This window comes from Lichenostomus cassidix, chromosome 2 (assembly GCF_008360975.1).
Source record: "Lichenostomus cassidix isolate B80296 chromosome 2, HeHo_3.0, whole genome shotgun sequence".
NCBI lineage: Eukaryota > Metazoa > Chordata > Aves > Passeriformes > Meliphagidae > Lichenostomus > Lichenostomus cassidix.
Window position 1 is genome coordinate 151,353,291 of NC_139482.1, and position 22,456 is coordinate 151,375,746.

A 22,456-nucleotide genomic window follows, 5' to 3' on the forward strand; every position below is an offset into this window, starting at 1 on the left:
CCATTTTCCTCACCAAAATTGCCATTTTTCTCACCAAAATTGCCATTTTTCTCACCAAAATTGCCATTTTTTTCACCAAAATTGCCATTTTTCTCACCAAAATTGCCATTTTTCTCACCAAAATTCCCATTTTTCTCACCAAAATTGCCATTTTTCTCTCCAAAATTGCCATTTTCCTCACCAAAATTGCCGGTTTTTCACCAAAATTGCCATTTTTCTCACCAAAATTGCCATTTTTCTCTCCAAAATTGCCATTTTCCTCACCAAAATTGCCATTTTTCTCACCAAAATTGCCATTTTTCTCACCAAAATTCCCATTTTTCTTACCAAAATTGCCATTTTTCTCACCAAAATTGCCATTTTTTTCACCAAAATTGCCATTTTTCTCACCAAAATTGCCATTTTTCTCGCCAAAATTGCCATTTTTCTCACCAAAATTGCCGGTTTTTCACCAAAATTGCCATTTTTCTCACCAAAATTGCCATTTTTTGAAACCAAAATTGCCATTTTTCTCACCAAAATTCCCGGTTTTAAAAACCAAAATTGCCGGTTTTTCACCAAAATTGCCATTTTCCTCACCAAAATTGCCATTTTTCTCACCAAAATTGCCATTTTTCTCACCAAAATTGCCATTTTTTTCACCAAAATTGCCATTTTTCTCTCCAAAATTGCCATTTTTCTCACCAAAATTGCCATTTTTCTCACCAAAATTGCCATTTTTTTCACCAAAATTGCCATTTTTCTCACCAAAATTGCCGGTTTGTCACCAAAATTGCCATTTTTCTCACCAAAATTGCCATTTTTCTCACCAAAATTGCCGGTTTCTCACCAAAATTCTCCATTTTTCTCACCAAAATTGCCATTTTTCTCACCAAAATTGCCATTTTTCACCAAAATTGCCGGTTTTTCACCAAAATTGCCGGTTTTCTCACCAAAATTGCCCATTTTTCTCACCAAAATTGCCATTTTTTTCACCAAAATTGCCATTTTTCTCACCAAAATTGCCGGTTTGTCACCAAAATTGCCATTTTTCTCACCAAAATTGCCATTTTTCTCACCGAAATTCCCATTTTTCTCACCAAAATTGCCATTTTTCTCACCGAAATTCCCATTTTTCTCACCAAAATTGCCGGTTTTCTCTGGAGTTTGCGGGTTTTTACCACCAGAGTACCATTTTCTCGCCCAAAATTGCCGGTTTTTCACCAAAATTGCCATTTTCCTCACCAAAATTGCCATTTTTCTCACCAAAATTGCCATTTTTCTCACCAAAATTGCCATTTTTTTCACCAAAATTGCCATTTTTCTCTCCAAAATTGCCATTTTTCTCACCAAAATTGCCATTTTTCTCACCAAAATTGCCATTTTTTTCACCAAAATTGCCATTTTTCTCACCAAAATTGCCGGTTTGTCACCAAAATTGCCATTTTTCTCACCAAAATTGCCATTTTTCTCACCAAAATTGCCGGTTTCTCACCAAAATTCTCCATTTTTCTCACCAAAATTGCCATTTTTCTCACCAAAATTGCCATTTTTCACCAAAATTGCCGGTTTTTCACCAAAATTGCCGGTTTTCTCACCAAAATTGCCCATTTTTCTCACCAAAATTGCCATTTTTTTCACCAAAATTGCCATTTTTCTCACCAAAATTGCCGGTTTGTCACCAAAATTGCCATTTTTCTCACCAAAATTGCCATTTTTCTCACCGAAATTCCCATTTTTCTCACCAAAATTGCCATTTTTCTCACCGAAATTCCCATTTTTCTCACCAAAATTGCCGGTTTTCTCACCAAAATTGCCGGTTTCTCACCAAAATTGCCATTTTTCTCACCGAAATTCCCGGTTTTCTCACCAAAATTGCCGGTTTTCTCACCAAAATTGCCGGTTTCTCACCAAAATTGCCATTTTTCTCACCGAAATTCCCGGTTTTCTCACCAAAATTGCCATTTTTCTCACCAAAATTTAATGGGAATCTAGTGGGAGTTTCGCGGCAATCCAGCAGGAATTCTGCAGGAATTTTTGTGGGAATTCTGCACGAATTTTGCTGGAGTTTTTCAGGAATTTCACGGGAATTTTGTGCGAATTTCATGGGAATTTCACAGGAGTTTTGCAGGAATTTCACGGGAATTTCCTGGGAATGTCATGGCAATTTCACAGGAATCCAGCAGGAATTTTGCAGGAATTCCATGGGAATTTCACAGGAGTTTTACAGGAATCCAGCAGAAGTTTCACAGGAATTTTGCCGGAATCTAGTGGGAATTTTGTGGGAATTTTGCAGGGACTTTTGGGGAACTTAGTGGGAATTCCACAGGAATGTTGCTGGAATTTTTATGGGAATTTTGTGGGAATTTCATGGGAATTCCACAGGAATGTTGCCAGAATCCAGCGGGAATTTTGAGGGAATTTCATGGGAATTCCGTAGGAGTTTTGCTGGAATTTTGTGGGAATTCCGCGGAATTTCACCACAATGCAGCAGGAATTTCACGGGAATTCCATGGGACTTTCACAGGAATTTTGTGGGAATTTCATAGGAATTTTTGGGGAATTTGGCGGGAATTTTGCGGGAATCCAATTGGAATTTCGCAGGAATTTTGCGGTAACTTTGCGGGAATTCCATGGGAATTTCACAGGAATCCAGCAGGAATTCCACAGGAATTTTGCCAGAATCCAGCAGGAATTTTGCAGGAATTCTGTGGGAATTTCACCAGAATTTTGTGGGAATTTCACAGGAATTTTGCAGGAATTTCTTGGGAATCCAGTGGGAATTCCACAGGAATTTTGCCAGAATCCAGCGGGAATTTCGTGGGAATTCCACAGGAGTTTTGCAGGAATTCCATGGGAATTTTGTGGGAATTCCGTGGGAATTCCACAGGAATTTTGCGGCAATTTTTGTGGGAATTTTGCCAGAATTCTGCAGGAATTTTGCGGGAATGTTGTGGGAATCCAGCGGGAATCTCACGGGAATTTTTGGGGAATTTTGTGGGAATTTTTGCGGGAATTCCGCAGGAATTTCATGGCAATTTCGTGGGAATTCCACCAGAACTCCCCAAAAATCCCAAAAAAACCCCCAAAACCCCAAAAATCCCAAACCCATTCCCAATTTTTCCTTTCTCCCCCACAGCCATCGAGACTCTGCTGTGCTACCTGGATCTCCATCCCGGGAATTTCTTGGAATTGCTTCTTCCCACCTATTCCCGCTGCCGGATCCGCTGCTCCGGAGGATCCCAGCAGCTCCGCCAAGCCGCGCAGAGGTGAGAATTCCCAAAAATTCCCAGTTTTTTTACCAAATTTCCCATTTTTTCCCCCAAAATTCCCGTTTTTTTCCCCCAAAATCCTATTTTTTCCCCAAACATTCCCATTTTTTCCCCCGAAATCCCGGAATTCTGACAGGATTTGATTCATTCCCATCCCATTCTTTTCCCAAAATTCCCATTTTTCCTCCAAAATTCCCATTTTTTCCCCCAAATTTCCCATTTTTTCCCCAAAAATTCCCTTTTTTTCCCCAAAATTCCCATTTTCCCTCAAAATTCCCATTTTTCCCCCCAGTTCTCCTCCGCTGGCGGTTCTCCTGGCGAGGAATCCCTCGGGAATTTCGGGAATTTCGGGAATTTCGGGATCCATGGAATTCGACGTCGTCGCCCTGAGCGACTCCATGGGTTGGGAATCTCGGCTGGTGAAACGAGAGCTCAGCAGACTCCAGTGGGATCCCCGGAAAGGTGATTTCCTGGGAAGATTTTGGGAATTTTTTGGGAATTTCGTGGGAATTTCGCGGGAGTTTTGCAGGAATTTCATGGGAGTTTCTCGGGAATCCAGCAGGGGTTTTGTGGGAATTTCATGGGAATCTAGTGGGATTTTTGCGGGAGTTTCACGGGAATTCCAGCAGGGATTTCGCGGGAATTTTGTGGGAATTCAGTGGGAATTCCACAGGAATTTCATGGGAGTTTTGTGGGAATTGAGCAGGAATTTTGTGGGAATACAGCGGGAATTCCATGGAAATTTTGTGGTAATTCAACAGGAATTCCATGGGAGCTTTGTGGGAATTCTAAGGGAATTTCATGGGAATTTCACGGGAATCTGGTGTGGGAATTTTGTGGGAATTTTGTGAGAATTCCGTGAGGATTTCATGGGAATTTCGCAGGAATACAGTGGGAATTTCATGGGAATTCCACAGGGGTTTTGCAGGAATTCTATGGGAATTTCATGGGAATTTTGTGGGAATCCAGTGGGAATTTTCATGGGAATTTTCATGGGAGTGTCACGGGAATTCCATAAGAATTTCACTGGAATTCTGCGGGAATTTCACGGGAATTCCGTGGGAATCTAATGGGAATTTTGTGAGTTTCACGGAAATTCCAGTGGGAATTTTGTGGGAATTCCATGGGAATTTTCCCAGGAATCCAGCAGGAATTTCATGGGAATTTTCATGGGATTTTCACGGGAATTCCAGCAGGAATTTCGCGGGAATTTTGTGGGAATTCAGTGGGAATTTCATGGGAATTTCACGGGAATCTGGTGTAGGAATTTTGTGGGAATCCGGCGGGAATTCCACGGGAATTCTGCAGGGATTTTGCAGGAATTCCACGGGAATTTCATGGGAATTTTCATGGGAGTTTCACAGGAATTCCATAAGAATTTCAAGGGAATTCGGCGAGAATTTCACGGGAGTTTCCCAGGAATTCCATGGGAATTTCATGGGAATCTAGTGGGAATGTTGTGGGAATCCAGCAGGAATTCCATGGGAATTTTCCCAGGAATCCAGTGGGAATTCCATGGGAATTTTATGGGAATTTCTCAGGAATTTCACAGGAATCCAGCAGGAGTTTCACGAGAATTTCATGGGAAATGAAATTTCCCATTTTGCAGGAATTCCACAGGAATTTTGTGGGAATTCCATGGGAATTTTGTGGGAATTTCATGGGAATTTCACGGGATTTTTGTGGGAATCCAGCGGGAATTCCACAGGAATTTCACAGGAATTCAGCGGGAATTCCATGGGAATCCAGCAGGGAATCCAGTGGGAATTTCACGGGAATCCAGCGGGAATGCCACAGGAATTTCACAGGAATTTCACGGAAAATCCCACCCGGCTCTCCGGCAGGCAGGAAAAGCGGGATCCTGGTGGAATTCCATGAACTCTCCTTCCACTTCCGCGCCGTCGGAGATCTCGAGCCGCCGGAATTGGATTCCATTTGCGAGTTCCTGCACGGCCGAGCGATTTCCCGGGAAAAGGCCGCGCTCCGGCAGCTCCGCCAGTGCTTCCGGGCTTTCCAGAGGTGGGATTGGTTGGATTGGGTGGGGATTGGGTGGGTGGGATGCCAGCATCTGATTGGTGGATTTCCCGGGCACAGCGTGGCGTTCCCAAGTTTCCATCCGGAGCCTCCGGAAGAGGAGCAGGAGAGGAGAAGCTCTCAGCTCAAGGAGATTCTCCAGGAATATTTCCGGCGGGATCGGATCGGATCCGAGGGAGAGGACGAGGAAGAGGAGGAGGAGAAAAAACGGGAAATGGCGAAAGTGAGCGAATCCCGGATTTTTTTTGGGGTGAGGGAAAGGGAAGGGATGAGAATTTTTCCGTTGGCAGGTGAAGGAATTTCCCAAATTTTCCCGTCGGCAGGTGAAGGATTGGGAAGAGCAAATCCGCGCCGACGTCCGGAAGTTCCTCGCCGCGCATCCGGATGAGGATTTCACCGGCAGAGCCATCGCCAGGGTGTTCCATGGGATCGGTGAGGATTTGGGGTTTGGGACTGGGATTGGGGTTGGATTGGGCTTGGGATTGGGGGTGGAATTTGGGATTGGGATTGGGATTGGGATTGAGGTTGGGATTGGAATTTGGGATTGGGATTGGGATCAGGATTGGGGTTGGGATTGTGATTGAGGTTGGGATTGGAATTTGGTATTGGGATCAGGATTGGGATTGAGGCTGGGTTGGGATTGGGACTGAGGTTTGAATTGGGACTGGGATTGGAATTTGGGATCGGGATTGGTGTTGGGAGTGGGATTGGGATTGGATTGGGATTGGATTGGATTTGGATTGGGAGTCGGATTGGGGTTGGATTACGATTTGGGATTGGGGTTGGGATTGGGATTGGGATTGGATTCGGATTAGGATTGGGATTGGGAAAAGGGGATCGGGATCGAGATTGGGGTTGAGATCGGGATTGGGATTGGGGTTGGGGTTGGATTGGGATTGGGGTTGGGATCGGGATCGGATGGGATTGGCATTGGGATCAGGAGTGGGAATTGAATTGGGATCAGGTTTAGGATTGGAATTTTTATTGGGATTGGAATTTTTATTGGGATTTGGATTGGGATCGGGATTAGATCCACCTGGGAATGAAATGGTTGAGAAAATCCCATTCCAGAGGGTCAATCCAAGCGGGAAGCGCTAATCCCATCCTGGTTTTCCAACTCCTGCGGGAATGAAACCAGTTTGGATTCCATCCCAAATCCCAGAGTTCACACGAGAAAATTTTAGGGATTTTGCCCCTAAATACAGGTTTTCCCTAAAAATAAAAGTGTAGACCCTAAAAATGTGGGGGGTTTTCCCTAATACTTGGAGTTGGATCCTGAAAATGTGGAATTTTCCCTTAAAATTTCAGAATTTGTCCTTAAAAATGGGATTTTCTCCTCAAATTGGGATTTCCCCCCAAATTTGGGATTTCTACCCTAAATTGGGATTTCTACCCTAAAATTGGGGGTTCCCTCCTTAAATTTCCAATTTTTCCCCAAAAATTGGGATTTTCCTTCTTAATTTGGGATTTTCCCCCTAAATTTGGGATTTCTCCCCTAAATTGGAATTTTCTCCCTAAAATTTGCTAATTTTCCCCTTGAATTTGGGATTTTCCCCCAAATTTGGGATTTTTCCCCTAAATTGGAATTTTTCCCCTAAATTTGGGATTTTTTCTTCAGTTTTGGATTTTTTCCCTAAATTTGGGATTTTCTCTTCAGTTTTGGATTTTTCCCCTGAAAATGGGATTTTCCCCCTAAATTCCAGATTTCTCCCCTAAATTTGGGATTTCTTTCCTAAATTGGGATTTCTCTCCTAAATTTGGGATTTTTCACCTAAATATTAGGATTTTCCCTCTAAATGTGGGATTTCTCCCTAAATTTGGGATTTGTCCCCTAAAATTGGGATTTTCCCTCAAAATTGGGATTTTTCCCCTTAAAATTGGGATTTTCCCCCTAAATTTAGGATTTTCCCTTAAATTTAGGATTTTTCCGCTAAAATTGGGATTTTTTCCGCCAAATTTTGGGGGTTTTCCCCTAAAATTCCCAACATTTTCCTGCAGGCAGCCCCCGTTTCCCGGCGCAGATCTACGGCCGCGATCGGCGCTTCTGGAGGCGACACCTCGCCCTGGATTTCCACTCCCTGTCCCGCCTGGCCACCGAGGAGATCCTGGCCTGGAGGTGACAAATTTCCAGAATATTCCTTGGAATATTCCAGGAGTGTCACCGGTACTTCCTCGCGGGAATTTCGGGGATTTTTCTTGGGATTTTATGGAGATTTTCTCGGGATTTTAGCCGATAAAATGTAATAAAATTTTAATAAACGGACTCAACATGGATGTGATCCCCATTCCCAGTTCAGGATCCCCATTCCCAGTTCAGGATCCCCATTCCCAGTTCAGGATCTCCATTCCCAGTTCAGGATCTCCATTCCCAGTTCAGGATCCTCATTTCCTGTTGGGATCCCCATTCCCAGTTTGGGATCCCCATTCCCAGTTCATTGTCTTCACTCCCAGTTTGCAATTCCCATTCCCAGTTCAGGATCCCCATTCCCAGTTCAGGATCCCTGTTCCCAGTTTGGGATCCCCATTCCCTGTTGGGATCTCCATTCCCTGTTGGGATCTCCATTCCCTGTTCAGGATCCCCATTCCCAGTTTGGGATCTCCATTCCCAGTTTGCGATTTCCATTCCCAGTTTGGGATCTCCATTCCTGGTTTGGGATCCCCGTTCCCTGTCGGGATTTCCATTCCCAGTTCGGGATCCCCATTTCCTCTTGGGATCTCCATTCCCAGTTTGGGGTCCCCATTCCCAGTTTAGGATCCCATTCCCAGTCCCAGATCCCACTCCCAGTTCAGGATCCCATTATTCCCAGACCCCATTCCCAATCTGAGGATCCCATTCCCAGTTCAGGGTCCCATTCTCAGTCCCAGATCCCATTCCCACTTTGAGGATCCCATTCCCAGTTCGGGATCCCATTATTCCCAGATCCCATTCCCAGTTAAAGTTCCCCATTCCCAGTTCAAGGACCCCACTCCCCGTTCAGGATCCCATTCCCAGTCCCAGATCCCATTCCCAGTTCAGGATCTCATTATTCCCAGATCCCATTCCCAGTTCGGGATCCCATTCCCAGTTCGGGATCCCATTATTCCTAAATCCCATTCCCAGTTCAGGATCCCATTCCCGGTTCAGGATCCCATTATTCCCAGTCCCAGATCCCATTCCCAGTTCAGGATCCCATTATTCCCAGACCCCATTCCCAATCTGAGGATCCCATTCCCAGTTCAGGGTCCCATTCTCAGTCCCAGATCCCATTCCCAGTTCGGGATCCCATTATTCCTAAATCCCATTCCCAGTTCAGGATCCCATTATTCCCAGATCCCATTCCCAGTTCAAGGTCCCCATTCCCAGTTCGGGATCCCATTACTCCCAGTCCCAGATCCCATTCCCAATTTGAGGACCCCACTCCCAGTTCAAGGTTGTCTCGGTTTGAAAGACAGGTGTCTGCCAAGAGAGGCTGAACCCTCCCCTAGAGCAGAGGATGTGATTTTCCTTCCCCTCCTCCCTCCGAATTATTTAATTTTGTAAATCAAGGGCTTTCAGGCAAAGGTATGGGAAAAAGGAGTATCAGTTCTTTACTAGTATCTATAAACAAACAATAACAATAATAGCAAACCACAACTAGAACCAGAAAAACCAAACAGCAGATAACGTGAGCTGCTGAACTTTCTCCCGTGTGGTGTAATCACGGTTGCAAGCAGCAGGGGCGCTGTTGAGCTCCCGGCCGGCCAGGGCAGGTGCGATGACTCCCGAGCGGCTGCAGGTGGCGCTGTGGCGCAGGGTCAGGTCACTGTCCGGCAACTGCAATGGCGACGGGCTGAGAAAAAAAATCAGGGCAGCGGAAAACAGCTCAGGGCAGCGAGAGAACAGGGCAGCAGGAGCGGGCGCTCTCTCTCTCTCTCCGGCCAGCGAGAATTTCTACAGTCACAGCAGACGCCGCGGTCTCATGCGGCAGAGGGCAGGGGCAGGCAGCAGAGGCAGCCGGACTCTCCCGGCAGCAGCTGCAGGAAAACGCAGCCCAGGGGGGAAACGTGCCCTTCCCCATGGGGAGAAAAATTGAATCAAAGCTCACCCAGCCAGGAGAAGAGGAAAGAAAACAGGGCACAGCTGGATCCGCTCTGGTCCAAGGCGAAGAGCAGCAAAATAAGCAGCCTCTTGTGGCTAGCACAGGTTTTTCCCACGAGAATTCTTGTGTTTTATAAATAAAGTTTGGGTGTTGTTGGAACAGTGTCCCAGAACTTGGGCAGTGCAGGCCTGGCCAGTCAGGCCTGGGGGAAGGCTTCTGACTGACCAATCTGGGTGACTTTTGAGAACTCTATATATGTGATGAAATCAAAACAATAAAGGTCATTCCTTCTTGCCACTGAGAACTGGTGCCTTCATTACTCTGCTAGCTGCTCAACAGCGACATCCTCTCCCCTCAGCGTCCGAACCACGAGAGAGCGTTCCCAGGGCCGGCTCTTCCCTTACCTTGCCCTGCCCAAAAACCTAGCTTTGTCTTTTACAAAAGACTTGATCGCTCTAAACATCTATTTGTTGCTTGGTAACAGGAATGGGAAGAAATTCTCAACCCCCGACAAACGGAAACCCCATAAATCAAACGGAAACCCCATAAATCAAATGGAAACCCTATAAATCAAATGGAAACCCCACAAATCAAACGGAAACCCCATAAATCAAATGGAAACCCCACAAATCAAATGGAAACCCCACAAATCAAACAGAAACCCCATAAATCAAACAGAAACCCTATAAATCAAACAGAAACCCCATAAATCAAACGGAAACCCTATAAATCAAACGGAAACCCCATAAATCAAACAGAAACCCCATCAATCAGACACCCCATAAATCAAACAGAAACCCCATAAATCAAACAGAAACCCCATAAATCAAACAGAAACCCCATAAGTCAAACAGAAACCCCATAAATCAAACGGAAACCCCATAAATCAAACAGAAACCCCATAAGTCAAACAGAAACCCCATAAATCAAACAGACACCCCATAAATCAAACGGAAACCCCATAAATCAAACGGAAACCCCACAAATCAAACAGAAACCCTATAAATCAAACAGACACCCCATAAATCAAATGGAAACCCCATAAATCAAACGGAAACCCCATAAATCAAACGGAAACCCCATAAGTCAAATGGGCATCCCATAAATCCGATGGGAACCCCACAGATTGTTCTGGACATCCCATAACTTAAATGGGAACCCCATAACTGAGAAACCCCATAACTCAGACAGACACCTCATAACTCGAACAGGAACCCCATCGATTGTTTGGGGTCACCCCATAATTCAGAAACCCCGTAACTGAAACAAGAACCCCATAGGTTGTTTGGGGCACCCCATGGATCCAGGACACCCCATAACTCAGACAGACACCCCATAACTCAGAAACCCCATAACTCAAGCAGGAACCCCATAGATTATTTGGGGCACCCCATGGATCCAGAACACCCCATAACTCAGACACCCCATAACTCAAACAGGAACCCCATAGATTGTTTTGGGGCATCCCATAACTGAGAAACCCCATAACTCAGAAACCCCATAACTCAGAAACCTCATAACTCAGAAAACCCATAACTCAAGCAGGAACCCCATAGATTATTTGGGGCACCCCATTGTCCTAGGTTGCAATATTGATGTAGTTAAGTATTCTATTACCACCAGCTGTGGGCCATTAGCTGCTATCACCCACTCCGGATGACAGGCAATGGGCCATCCGTTAGCTATTATCACTTGCTAACGACCCACCCCGCATGACAGGCAATGAGCCATCAGGGACCCACCGTGTGACTCATGGACTTATCTCATCCCATTGTGAGATGCTCTGCCCAGGAGGGAGGAGCCAGGTGTTCCCACGTGGATATAACCTGGCCTTGGAACTGCCTGAGCCAGCCCTGTCTACTGGGTTCCCAGAAGACGAGAGCTACCACTGGATCTTCAGCTGGAGACTAGACCTTCACAGGATCACCGCTTCAACTGGACTACTTCAGTTGGACTGCTACTACCACCCTAACAGGGTGTTAGGTTGTATCTGACTTTGTCAGTGCTTTTCCTTGTATTATTTCACTTATTTTTAATTTCAATTTTGACTTGTGATCTCCTACTGGTTTGTTTTCAAACCAACACATATTTTGGCGCCCAACGTGCGGCTCGACCTGGGGAAACTCAGAAAATCATATCACCATGATGCTCAGCCTGTCTATGTGGGTAATGTATCTTACCCTTTATATTTTCCCTCAAATGGGAAACTATCTACCCGTTGCATTGCTCCTGTTGCGACCAGGGAACGGCATGAGAATTGCTGTATTGCTTTATTATGCCTATTGCATGGTAACCTGTGAGGCGATGAATACCATTCGGAATATATACTCGACTTTGTCTGCCTGGCCTAACCTGAGCTGCTTCGTCTGGGACCTCCTCAGCAATCGCACCCACCCTCTGGGGCTAGGAGGAGAGAGTGGTTTCTTCCAGCATTTCAGGCCAGGCACAGCCATCTTTGACAACATTGAGTTCTTTCTGGATGCTAAGGATGGCATAATCTTCCTGTTAGTTCTGTTTTCTTTCTTCTCTGCGACCAGCACAGTGTACCTCATGCTGAAGAACAGAAAAATACTTTGTCTTCTTGAGGAAGAGAAACGAAGCAAATCAGCAGGCAAGAGGAAAAGAACCAAAAGAGCAGTCGACATCTCAACACAGACCATTGCCGAATCAGAACAGCCAAAGCCAGTAGCGGTTGCCCCCGTCCAGAAGAAGAAATCCAAGAGCAAGTCAGTCCGCACAGCGACTGATGAGGATGCGGCAGGACCATCTCACCAAGCAGAAGAGACAGAGCCAGAGATCATCACTCGCTCTCTATCCCTGGGGGAGCTGCGTGACCTACGGAGGGAATTCACCCGGCAGGCAAATGAGTCCATCTTGACCTGGCTGCTCCGTATCTGGGACGCCGCAGCTAATGACACTATTCTGGACGGAAGTGAGGCCAGACAACTGGGATCCCTGTCTCAGGATGTGGTCATTGACCAAGGGATTGGGAAAACCCAGGAAACTCTCAGCCTCTGGCGGCGATTGCTGCTGAGTGTACGGGACAGATACCTGTGCAAAGAAGACCTCCAGATGCACCAAAGGAAATGGAACACAATAGAACAAGGTATCCGATGCCTGAGGGAATTGGCCGTGCTAGAGATCATTTTCTCGGAAAACGAGAGATTCCCCAAGAGCCCAGATAATGTCCGGTGCACTTCACAAATGTGGCTAAGATTCGCGCGGCTCAGACCAGAGATATACTCTCGTTACCTGGCAACACTGCAGTGGAGGGAAGGCGAAGACCAGGTGGGCGTGTTAGCAAACAAACTGAGAATTTATGAGGACACTGTCACCGCCCCACTACGCACCCATGTCTCATCGGTAGAAACAAACCTGGCCGAGCAAGTCCGGAGATTGATTGAAGAGAGCCATCAGAAACTAAGGAAAGAGCTCACAGAAAGATTTTTCCATGCCACACCAAAACCAACCCGAGTCTCTGCCATCAGGAGCAGACGTACTCCAGTCAGGGAAAGAAAACAAACTCCACGACGTGACCTCTGGTTTTTCCTTCAGGAGCATGGGGAAGACATGAGAAAGTGGGATAGGAAACCCACCTCCTCCTTAGCAGCCCGGGTACGTGAATTGAAAACAGAAACATCCACGTCAGGAGGCTCATCTAGGTACAACACTGCCCCAGTCTCTTGTGGACAGAACCCCCGACAAAATGGAAGTGATAATATGACTGATCCTCTTGAAGGGACCTCAGGAACACATTTACAGGAGAAGAACATCGTGCACCAAAAACAGGATTAGAGGAGCCCTGCCTCTAGCCAGGTAGAGGAAAGGGACAATCGGATCTATTGGACTGTGTGGATCCGATGGCCTGGCACGGCTGACCCACAAAGATACACGGCTTTGGTTGACACCGGCGCTCAGTGCACCCTGATGCCATCCAGGTATGTGGGGACCGAATCCATTTCTATTTCTGGGGTGACAGGAGGATCCCAGCAGCTGACTGTACTGGAAGCTGAAGTGAGTTTAACTGGGAATGAGTGGCAGAAACACCCCATTGTGACTGGTCCAGACGCCCCATGCATCCTCGGCATAGATTATCTCAGGAGTGGATATTTCAAGGACCCGAAGGGACATCGCTGGGCTTTTGGGATAGCATCCGTAGAGACAGAAGACATAAGACAACTGAATAGCCTGCCTGGTCTCTCAGATAACCCGTCTGCTGTAGGACTACTGAGAATTGAAGAACAGCGGGTACCAATTGCTACAGCAACAGTGCATCGCCGGCAATACCGCACTGACAGAGACTCTGTGGCCCCCATCCATAAGATGATTCGGGATCTGGAGAGCCAAGGGGTGGTTAGCAAGGCTCACTCACCCTTTAACAGCCCTATATGGCCGGTGCGTAAGTCCAGTGAAGAATGGAGACTGACGGTGGATTACCGTGGCCTGAATGAAGTCACACCACCACTGAGTGCTGCTGTACCGGACATGTTGGAACTTCAGTATGAGCTGGAATCCAAGGCAGCAAAGTGGTATGCGACCATTGACATTGCCAATGCCTTTTTCTCCATTCCTCTGGCAGCAGAGTGCAGGCCTCAGTTTGCTTTCACCTGGAGAGGTGTGCAGTACACGTGGAACCGATTGCCCCAGGGGTGGAAGCACAGTCCCACCATCTGCCATGGACTGATCCAGGCGGCACTGGAAAAGGGTGAGGCTCCAGAACATCTGCAGTATATTGATGACATCATTGTGTGGGGGGACACAGCAACGGAAGTATTTGGGAAAGGAGAGAAAATCATCAGAATTCTCCTGGAAGCCGGTTTTGCCATCAAGAAGAGTAAAGTCAAGGGACCTGCCCGAGAGATCCAGTTCCTGGGAGTAAAGTGGCAAGACGGACGGCGTCAGATTCCTTCTGAGGTCATCAACAAGATCATCGCGATGTCTCCACCAACCAACAAGAAGGAGACGCAAGCTTTCCTAGGTGCCATAGGCTTTTGGAGAATGCACATCCCTGAGTACAGCCAGATCGTGAGTCCTCTCTACCTCATAACCCGCAAGAAGAACGATTTCCACTGGGGCCCTGAACAGCAGCAAGCCTTCACCCAGATCAAACAGGAGATTGCTCATGCGGTAGCCCTTGGCCCAGTCAGGACAGGACCAGAGGTAAAGAATGTGCTTTACTCTGCAGCCGGGAGCCATGGTCTGTCCTGGAGCCTTTGGCAGAAAGTGCCTGGTGAGACCCGAGGTCGACCACTGGGATTCTGGAGTCGAAGTTACAGAGGGTCTGAAGTCAACTACACTCCCACTGAGAAAGAAATCTTGGCAGCTTACGAAGGAGTCCAAGCCGCCTCAGAGGTGATCGGCACAGATACACAACTTCTCCTTGCACCCCGACTGCCAGTGCTGGGGTGGATGTTCAAGGGAAGGGTTCCCTCTACCCACCATGCCACTGATGCCACGTGGAGCAAATGGATTGCCCTCATCACACAGCGCGCCCGTATTGGAAACCCGAATCGCCCTGGGATTCTGGAAATTATAACAAACTGGCCTGAAGGTGAGACTTTTAAATTATCTTCAGAAGATGCAGAGGAGCAAGTAGCACGTGCCGAGGAAGCACCCCCATATAATGAACTGCCAGAGAGTGAAAGACGCTATGCCCTCTTCACCGATGGTTCCTGCCGAATTGTAGGCGCAGATCGGAGATGGAAAGCTGCAGTATGGAGCCCCACACGACAAGCTGTACAGGCTACTGAGGGACAAGGTGGATCGAGTCAGGTCGCAGAGCTTAAAGCCATCCAACTGGCTTTGGATATTGCTGAACGAGAGAAATGGCCAAGGCTTTATCTCTACACCGACTCCTGGATGGTAGCCAATGCACTGTGGGGATGGTTAGATCGCTGGAGAAAGGCTAACTGGCAGCGCAGAGGAAAACCCATCTGGGCCGCTGAGATTTGGCAGGACATCGCCGCCCGGGCAGAAAAGCTGACTGTGAAAGTTCGACACGTGGATGCACATGTACCTAAGAGTCGGGCTAATGAAGAGCATCGTAATAACGAGCAGGTGGACCGAGCTGCCAAGGTGGAAGTGTCACAGGTGGATCTGGACTGGCAGCACAAAGGAGAATTATTTCTAGCTCGTTGGGCCCATGATGCCTCTGGTCATCAAGGGAGAGATGCGACATACAGGTGGGCTCGTGACCGAGGGTGGACTTGACCATGGACAACATCTCACAGGTCATCCACAGCTGTGAGACTTGCGCTGCAATCAAACAGGCCAAGCGGGTGAAGCCTCTGTGGTATGGTGGACGATGGTCAAAGTACAGGTATGGGGAAGTATGGCAAGTTGACTACATCACACTTCCCCAAACCCGCCAAGGAAAGCACTACGTGTTGACCAGGGTGGAAGCAACCACGGGATGGTTAGAGACCTACCCTGTGCCTCATGCTACTGCCCGGAACACCATCTTGGGTCTGGAAAAGCAAGTCCTGTAGAGACATGGTACCCCTGAGAGAATCGAGTCTGACAATGGAACCCATTTCAAGAATGGCCTCATAAGCACCTGGGCTAGAGAACACGGAATTGAATGGATATACCATATCCCCTATCATGCACCAGCTGCCGGGAAAGTTGAACGGTGCAACGGACTACTTAAGACAACTTTGAAGGCACTTGGCGGGGGAACCTTCAAAAATTGGGAACTGAACTTAGCAAAGGCCACCTGGATGGTTAACACAAGGGGTTCTATCAATCGAGCCGGTCCTGCCGAGTCCGAACCTTTGCACACAGTGGATGGAGATAAAGTCCCTGTGGTACACGTAAGAGGTTTTTTAGGAAAGACTGTTTGGATTAGTCCCACCTCAGGGAAAGGCAAACCCATCCGTGGAGTGGTTTTTGCCCAAGGACCTGGTTATACTTGGTGGGTGATGCAGGCAGATGGAGAAACCTGTTGTGTACCACAAGGAGACCTTATCTTAAGTGAGAACTGTGTAGTTGGTAATAGAATAAGGGGTGGATAATGTCCTAGGTTGCAATATTGATGTAGTTAAGTATTCTATTACCACCAGCTGTGGGCCATTAGCTGCTATCACCCCCTCCGGATGACAGGCAATGGGCCATCCGTTAGCTATTATCACTTGCTAACGACCCACCCCGCATGACAGGCAATGAGCCATCAGGGACCCACCGTGTGACTCATGGACTTATCTCATCCCATTGTGAGATGCTCTGCCCAGGAGGGAGGAACCAGGTGTTCCCACGTGGATATAACCTGGCCTTAGAACTGCCTGAGCTAGCCCTGTCTACTGGGTTCCCAGAGGACGAGAGCTACACTGGATCTTCAGCTGGAGACTAGACCTTCACAGGATCACCGCTTCAACTGGACTACTTCAGTTGGACTGCTACTACCACCCTAACAGGGTGTTAGGTTGTATCTGACTTTGTCAGTGCTTTTCCTTGTATTATTTCACTTATTTTTAATTTCAATTTTGACTTGTGATCTCCTACTGGTTTGTTTTCAAACCAACACACCCATGGATCCAGAACACCCCATAACTCAGACAGACACCCCATAACTCAAACAGGAACCCCATCGATTGTTTTGGGGCATCCCATAACTGAGAAACCCCATAACTCAGAAACCCCATAACTCAGAAACCTCATAATTCAGAAACCCCATAACTCAAGCAGGAACCCCATAGATTGTTTGGGGGCACCCCATAACTGAGAAACCACATAACTCAGAAACCCCATAACTGAAACAAGAACCCCATAGATTGTTTTGGGGCACCCCATGGATCCAGAACACCCCATAACTCAGACAGACACCCCATAACTCAAACAGGAACCCCATCGATTGTTTTGGGGCATCCCATAACTGAGAAACCCCATAACTCAGAAACCCCATAACTCAGAAACCTCATAATTCAGAAACCCCATAACTCAAGCAGGAACCCCATAGATTGTTTGGGGGCACCCCATAACTGAGAAACCACATAACTCAGAAACCCCATAACTGAAACAAGAACCCCATAGATTGTTTTGGGGCACCTCATGGATCCAGAACACCCCATAATTCAGACAGACATCCCATAACTCAGAAACCCCATAACTCAGAGACCCCATAACTCAAGCAGGAACCCCATTGATTGTTTGGGGTCACCCCATAATTCAGAAACCCCATAACTGAAACAGGAACCCCATAGGTTGTTTGGGGCACCCCATGGATCCAGGACACCCCATAACTCAGACAGACACCCCATAACTCAGAAACCCCATAGATTGTTTTGGGGCATCCCATAACTGAGAAACCCCATAACTGAAACAAGAACCCCATAGATTACTTTGGGGCACCCCATGGATCCAGGACACCCCATAACTCAGACAGACACCCCATAACTCAGAAACCCCATAACTCAAACAAGAACCCCATAACTCAAGCAGGAACCCCATAGATTATTTGGGGCACCCCATGGATCCAGAACACCCCATAACTCAGACAGACACCCCATAACTCAAGCAGGAACCCCATAGATTGTTTTGGGGCACCTCATGGATCCAGAACACCCCATAATTCAGAAACCCCATAACTGAGAAACCCCATAATTCAGGAACCCCATAACTCAAACAGGAACCCCATAGACTGTTTTGGGTCACCCCATGGATCCAGAACACCCCATAATTCAGACAGACATCCCATAACTGAGAAAACCCATAACTCAGAAACCCCATAACTCAAACAGGAAACCCATTGATTGTTTGGGACACCCCATAGATGGTTTGGGGGCATCCCATAACTCAGAAACCCCATAACTCAAGCAGGAAACCCGTAGATTATTTGGGGCACCCCATGGATCCAGAAACCCCATAACTCAGACAGATACCCCATAACTCAAGCAGGAACCCCATAGATTGTTTTGGGGCATCCCATAACTGAGAAACCCCATAACTGAGAAACCCCATAAATGAGAAACCCCATAACTGAGAAACTCCATAACTTAAATGGGAACCCCATAACTGAGAAACCCCATAACTCAAACAGGAACCCCATAGGTTATTTGGGGCCACCCCACAGATCAGGGACACCCCATAAATCCCCCCACAACCCCTCCTGGGATTCCTCCACCCCCGGGTGACCCCAAATACCCCAAACCCCTTTTTAGGGTCGATCCCAACCACCCCAAACCCCTTTAGAGTCAATCCCAACCACCCCAAACCCCTTTGGGGTCAATCCCAAACCCCTTTAGGGTCAATCCCAAACCCCCCAAACCCTTTAGGGTCAATCCCAAAGACCCCAAACCCCTTTAGGGTCAATCCCAAACACCTTCAGGTCAATCCCAACCACCCCAAACCCCTTTAGGGCCAATCCCAAACACTGTAGGGTCGATCCCAAAGCCGTTTTGGGGTCGGTCCCAAACCCTTTAGGGTCAATCCCAAACCCCTTTAGGGTCGATCTGAAACACTCCAAACCCTTTAGGGTCGATCCCAAACCCTTTAGGGTCGATCCCAAACCCCTTTTGGGGTCGATCCCAAAGCCCCTTTGTGGTCAATCCCAAACACCCCAAACCCTTTAGGGTTTATCCCAAACACCCCAAACCCCTCTGGGGTCGATCCTAAAAACCCCAAACCTATTTGGTGTCGATCCCAAACACCCCAAACCCCATTTAAGGTCAATCCCAAACACCCCAAACTCCTCTGGGGTCAATCCCAAAGACCCCAAACCCCTTTAGGGTCAATCCCAAACACCTTCAGGTCAATCCCAACCACCCCAAACCCCTTTAGGGTCAATCCCAAACCCTGTAGGGTCGATCCCAAAGCCTTTTTGGGGTCAATCCCAAACACCCCAAACCCTTTAGGGTCGATCCCAAAGCCCTTTTTGGGGTCGATCCTAAACCCTTTTTTGGGGTCGATCCCAAACCCGTTTTTGGGGTCGATCTCAAACACCCCAAACCCTTTAAGGTTGATCCCAAACACCCCAATCCCTTTGGGGTCAATCCCAAACCCCTTTTGGGGTCGATCCCAATCACCCCAAACCCTTTAGGGTCAATCCCAAAGACCCCAAACCCCTTTAGGATCAATCCCAAACACTTTCAGGTCAATCCCAACCACCCCAAACCCTTTTAGGGCCAATCCCAAACCCCTTTAAGGGTCAATCCCAAACACTTTCAGGTCAATCCCAACCACCCCAAACCCTTTAGGGCCAATCCCAAACCCTTTAGGGTCGATCACAGCCACCCCAAACCCCTTTAGGGTCGATCCCAAACCCTTTTTGGGGTCGATCCCAAACCCTTTTTTGGGGTCAATCCCAAACCCTTTTTTGGGGTCGATCCCAAACCCTTTTTTGGGGTCAATCCCAAACCCTTTTTTGGGGTCGATCCCAAACCCCCCAAACCCTTTAGGGTCAATCCCAAACACCCCAAACCCCTTTAAGGGTCAATCCCAAACACCTTCAGGTCAATCCCAACCACCCCAAACCCTTTAGGGTCAATCCCAAACACCCCAAACCCCTTTGGGGTCGATCCCAGCCAGCCCAAACCCCTTTTTAGGGTCGATCCCAAACCCCTTTAGGGTCGATCCCAGCCACCCCAAACCCTTTAGGGTCAATCCCAAACACCCCAACCCCTTTAGGGTCGATCCCAAAGACCCCGAAGCCGTTTTGGGGTCGGTCCCAAACCCTTTAGGGTCAATCCCAAACCCCTTTAGGGTCGATCTGAAACACTCCAAACCCTTTAGGGTCGATCCCAAACCCTTTAGGGTTGATCCCAAACCCTTTAGGGTCGATCCCAAACCCCTTTTGGGGTCGATCCCAAAGCCCCTTTGTGGTCAATCCCAAACACCCCAAACCCCCTTTGGGGTTTATCCCAAACACCCCAAACCCCTCTGAGGTTGATCCTAAAAACCCCAAACCTATTTGGGGTCGATCCCAAACACCCCAAACCCCATTTAAGGTCAATCCCAAACACCCCAAACCCTTTAGGGTCGATCCCAAACACCCCAAACCCCTCTGGGGTCGATCCCAAACAGCCCAAACCCCTTTTGGTGTCAATCCCAAATACCCCAAAACCCCATTTGGGGTCAATCCCAAACACCCCAAACCCTTTAGGGTTGATCCCAAAGCCCTTTTTGGGGTCGATCCCAAACCCTTTTTTGGGGTCGATCCCAAACCTCCCAAACCCCCCAAACCCTTTAGGGTCAATCCCAAAGACCCCAAACCCCTTTAAGGGTCAATCCCAAACACCTTTAGGGTCGATCCCAACCACCCCAAACCCTTTAGGGTTTATCCCAAACACCCCAAACCCTTTAGGGTCAATCCCAAGCCCTTTGGGGTCGATCCCAAACTCCTTTTTGGGGTCAATCCCAAACACCCCAAACCCTTTAGGGTTTATCCCAAACACCCCTAACCCTTTAGGGTCGATCCCAAACACCCAAACACCTTTGGGGTCAATCCCAAACACCCCAAACCCCCTTTAGGGTCGATCCTAAAAACCCCAAACCCCTTTTTAGGGTCGATCCCAAACCCTTTTAGGGTCGGTCCCACCGATGTCCCCACATTCCATCTCCCGCAGGACGCTCCTGGCTCAGCCTCGGGCAGAGAGGAGAATCCCAAAAGTTCGGGAAAGACGCGGGCAGCCAAAATCTGGGAATGGGGACAGAGAGTGACCCGGGGACATTGCTGGGGACATTGCCGGGGGGACATTGCTGAGGGGACATTGCCATGGGGACATTGCTGAGGGGACATTGCTGGGGGGACATTGCCGTGGGGACATTGCTGGGGAGACATTGCCATGGGGACATTGCCGTGGGGACATTGCTGGGGGGACATTGCTGGGACATTGCTGAGGGACATTGCTGGGGGACATTGCCGGGGACATTGCTGAGGGACATTGCTGAGGGACATGGCTAGGACACGGTGGGGACATTGCTGAGGGACATTGCCGTGGGACATTGCTGGGGACATTGCTGAGGGACATTGCTGGGGACATTGCTGAGGGACATTGCTGAGGGACATTGCTGGGGACATGTCGGGGACATTGCCGGGGATATTGCTGGGGACATTGCTGAGGGACATGGCTAGGGACATTGCGGTGGGGACATTGCTGAGGGACATTGCCGTGGGGACATTGCTGGGGACATTGCTGAGGGACATTGCTGGGGGACATTGCTGAGGACATTGCCGTGGGGACATTGCTGGGGGACATTGCCGAGGGACATTGCTGAGGGACATTGCTGGGGACATTGCTGAGAGGACATTGCTGGGGACATTGCTGAGAGGACATTGCTGGGGACATTGCTGAGGGGACATTGCCGTGGGGACATTGCCGTGGGGACATTGCTGGGGGGACATTGCTGAGGGGACATTGCTGAGGGGACATTGCTGAGGGGACATTGCTGAGGGGACATTGCTGGGGACATTGCCGGGACATTGCCGTGGGGACATTGCTGAGGGACATTGCTGGGGGACATTGCTGGGGACATTGCTGGGGGACATTGCTGGGGACATTGCCGTGGGGACATTGCCGGGGGGACATTGCTGGGGGACATCCCGGGGGGACATTCCCGAGGGGACATTGCTGGGGGGACATCCCGGGGGGACACTCGGGGGGACATTGCTGGGGACATTCCCTGGGGACGTTGCAGGGGGACATTCCCAGTGGGACATTCCCTTGGGGACATTGCCGGGGGGACATTGCTGGGGACATTGCTGGGGACATTCCGGGGGACATTCCCTGGGGGACATTCCCAGGGGGACACTGCCGGGTGACATTCCCGAGGGGACATTCCCTGGGGGACATCCCCTGGGGGATATCCCCGGTGGGACATTGCCGAGGGGACATTCCGGAGGGACACTGCCGAGGGGACATTCCGGAAGGACATTGCAGAGGGACGTTCCCGGGGGGAGCTGCGGGGACAGAGGGGACATTGCCGGTGGGGACATTGCCGGTGGGAACTGGGGGGACACTGGGGGACATTCCCGGTGGGACATTGGGGACACCAGGGGACATTCCCGAGGGGACATTCCCTGGGGGACATTGCCGGGGGGACATTGCTGGGGACATTGCCGAGGGGACATTCTGGGATGACATTGCCGAGGGACATCCCGGGGTGACATTCCGGGGGGAC

At 48.6% G+C, this 22,456-nt stretch overlaps 2 protein-coding genes across 2 annotated transcripts in view; one reads left to right on the forward strand and one right to left on the reverse strand.

The window, feature by feature from the left end:
* RECQL4 (RecQ like helicase 4) overlaps positions 1–2,141 on the reverse strand; it is an 89,407-nt gene extending 87,266 nt beyond the window's left edge. The window contains exon 1 of the mRNA XM_085049870.1: positions 2,120–2,141. Coding sequence (XP_084905996.1) covers positions 2,120–2,141 — 22 coding nt within the window. The remainder of the gene's footprint in view (positions 1–2,119) is intronic.
* Positions 2,142–2,927: 786 nt separating this feature from the next.
* On the forward strand, positions 2,928–7,507 carry LOC146442605 (ATP-dependent DNA helicase Q4-like). Its single transcript, XM_085049871.1, has 7 exons — positions 2,928–2,976; positions 3,119–3,248; positions 3,544–3,713; positions 5,096–5,270; positions 5,346–5,508; positions 5,609–5,717; positions 7,284–7,507. The coding sequence occupies exons 1-7, from the start codon at positions 2,928–2,930 to the stop codon at positions 7,403–7,405; spliced, it is 918 nt and encodes a 305-aa protein (XP_084905997.1). The 3' UTR covers positions 7,406–7,507.
* The last annotated feature ends 14,949 nt before the right edge of the window (positions 7,508–22,456 follow it).

Bases quoted from the DNA above. Each gene is read 5' to 3' on its own strand.
- LOC146442605 (XM_085049871.1), top strand. From the start codon at position 2,928: ATGTTGTGGGAATCCAGCGGGAATCTCACGGGAATTTTTGGGGAATTT. The intron at 3,249-3,543 runs GTGAGAATTCCC...TTTTCCCCCCAG, and splicing joins CTCCGCCAAGCCGCGCAGAG to TTCTCCTCCGCTGGCGGTTC. The intron at 5,271-5,345 runs GTGGGATTGGTT...TCCCGGGCACAG, and splicing joins TGCTTCCGGGCTTTCCAGAG to CGTGGCGTTCCCAAGTTTCC.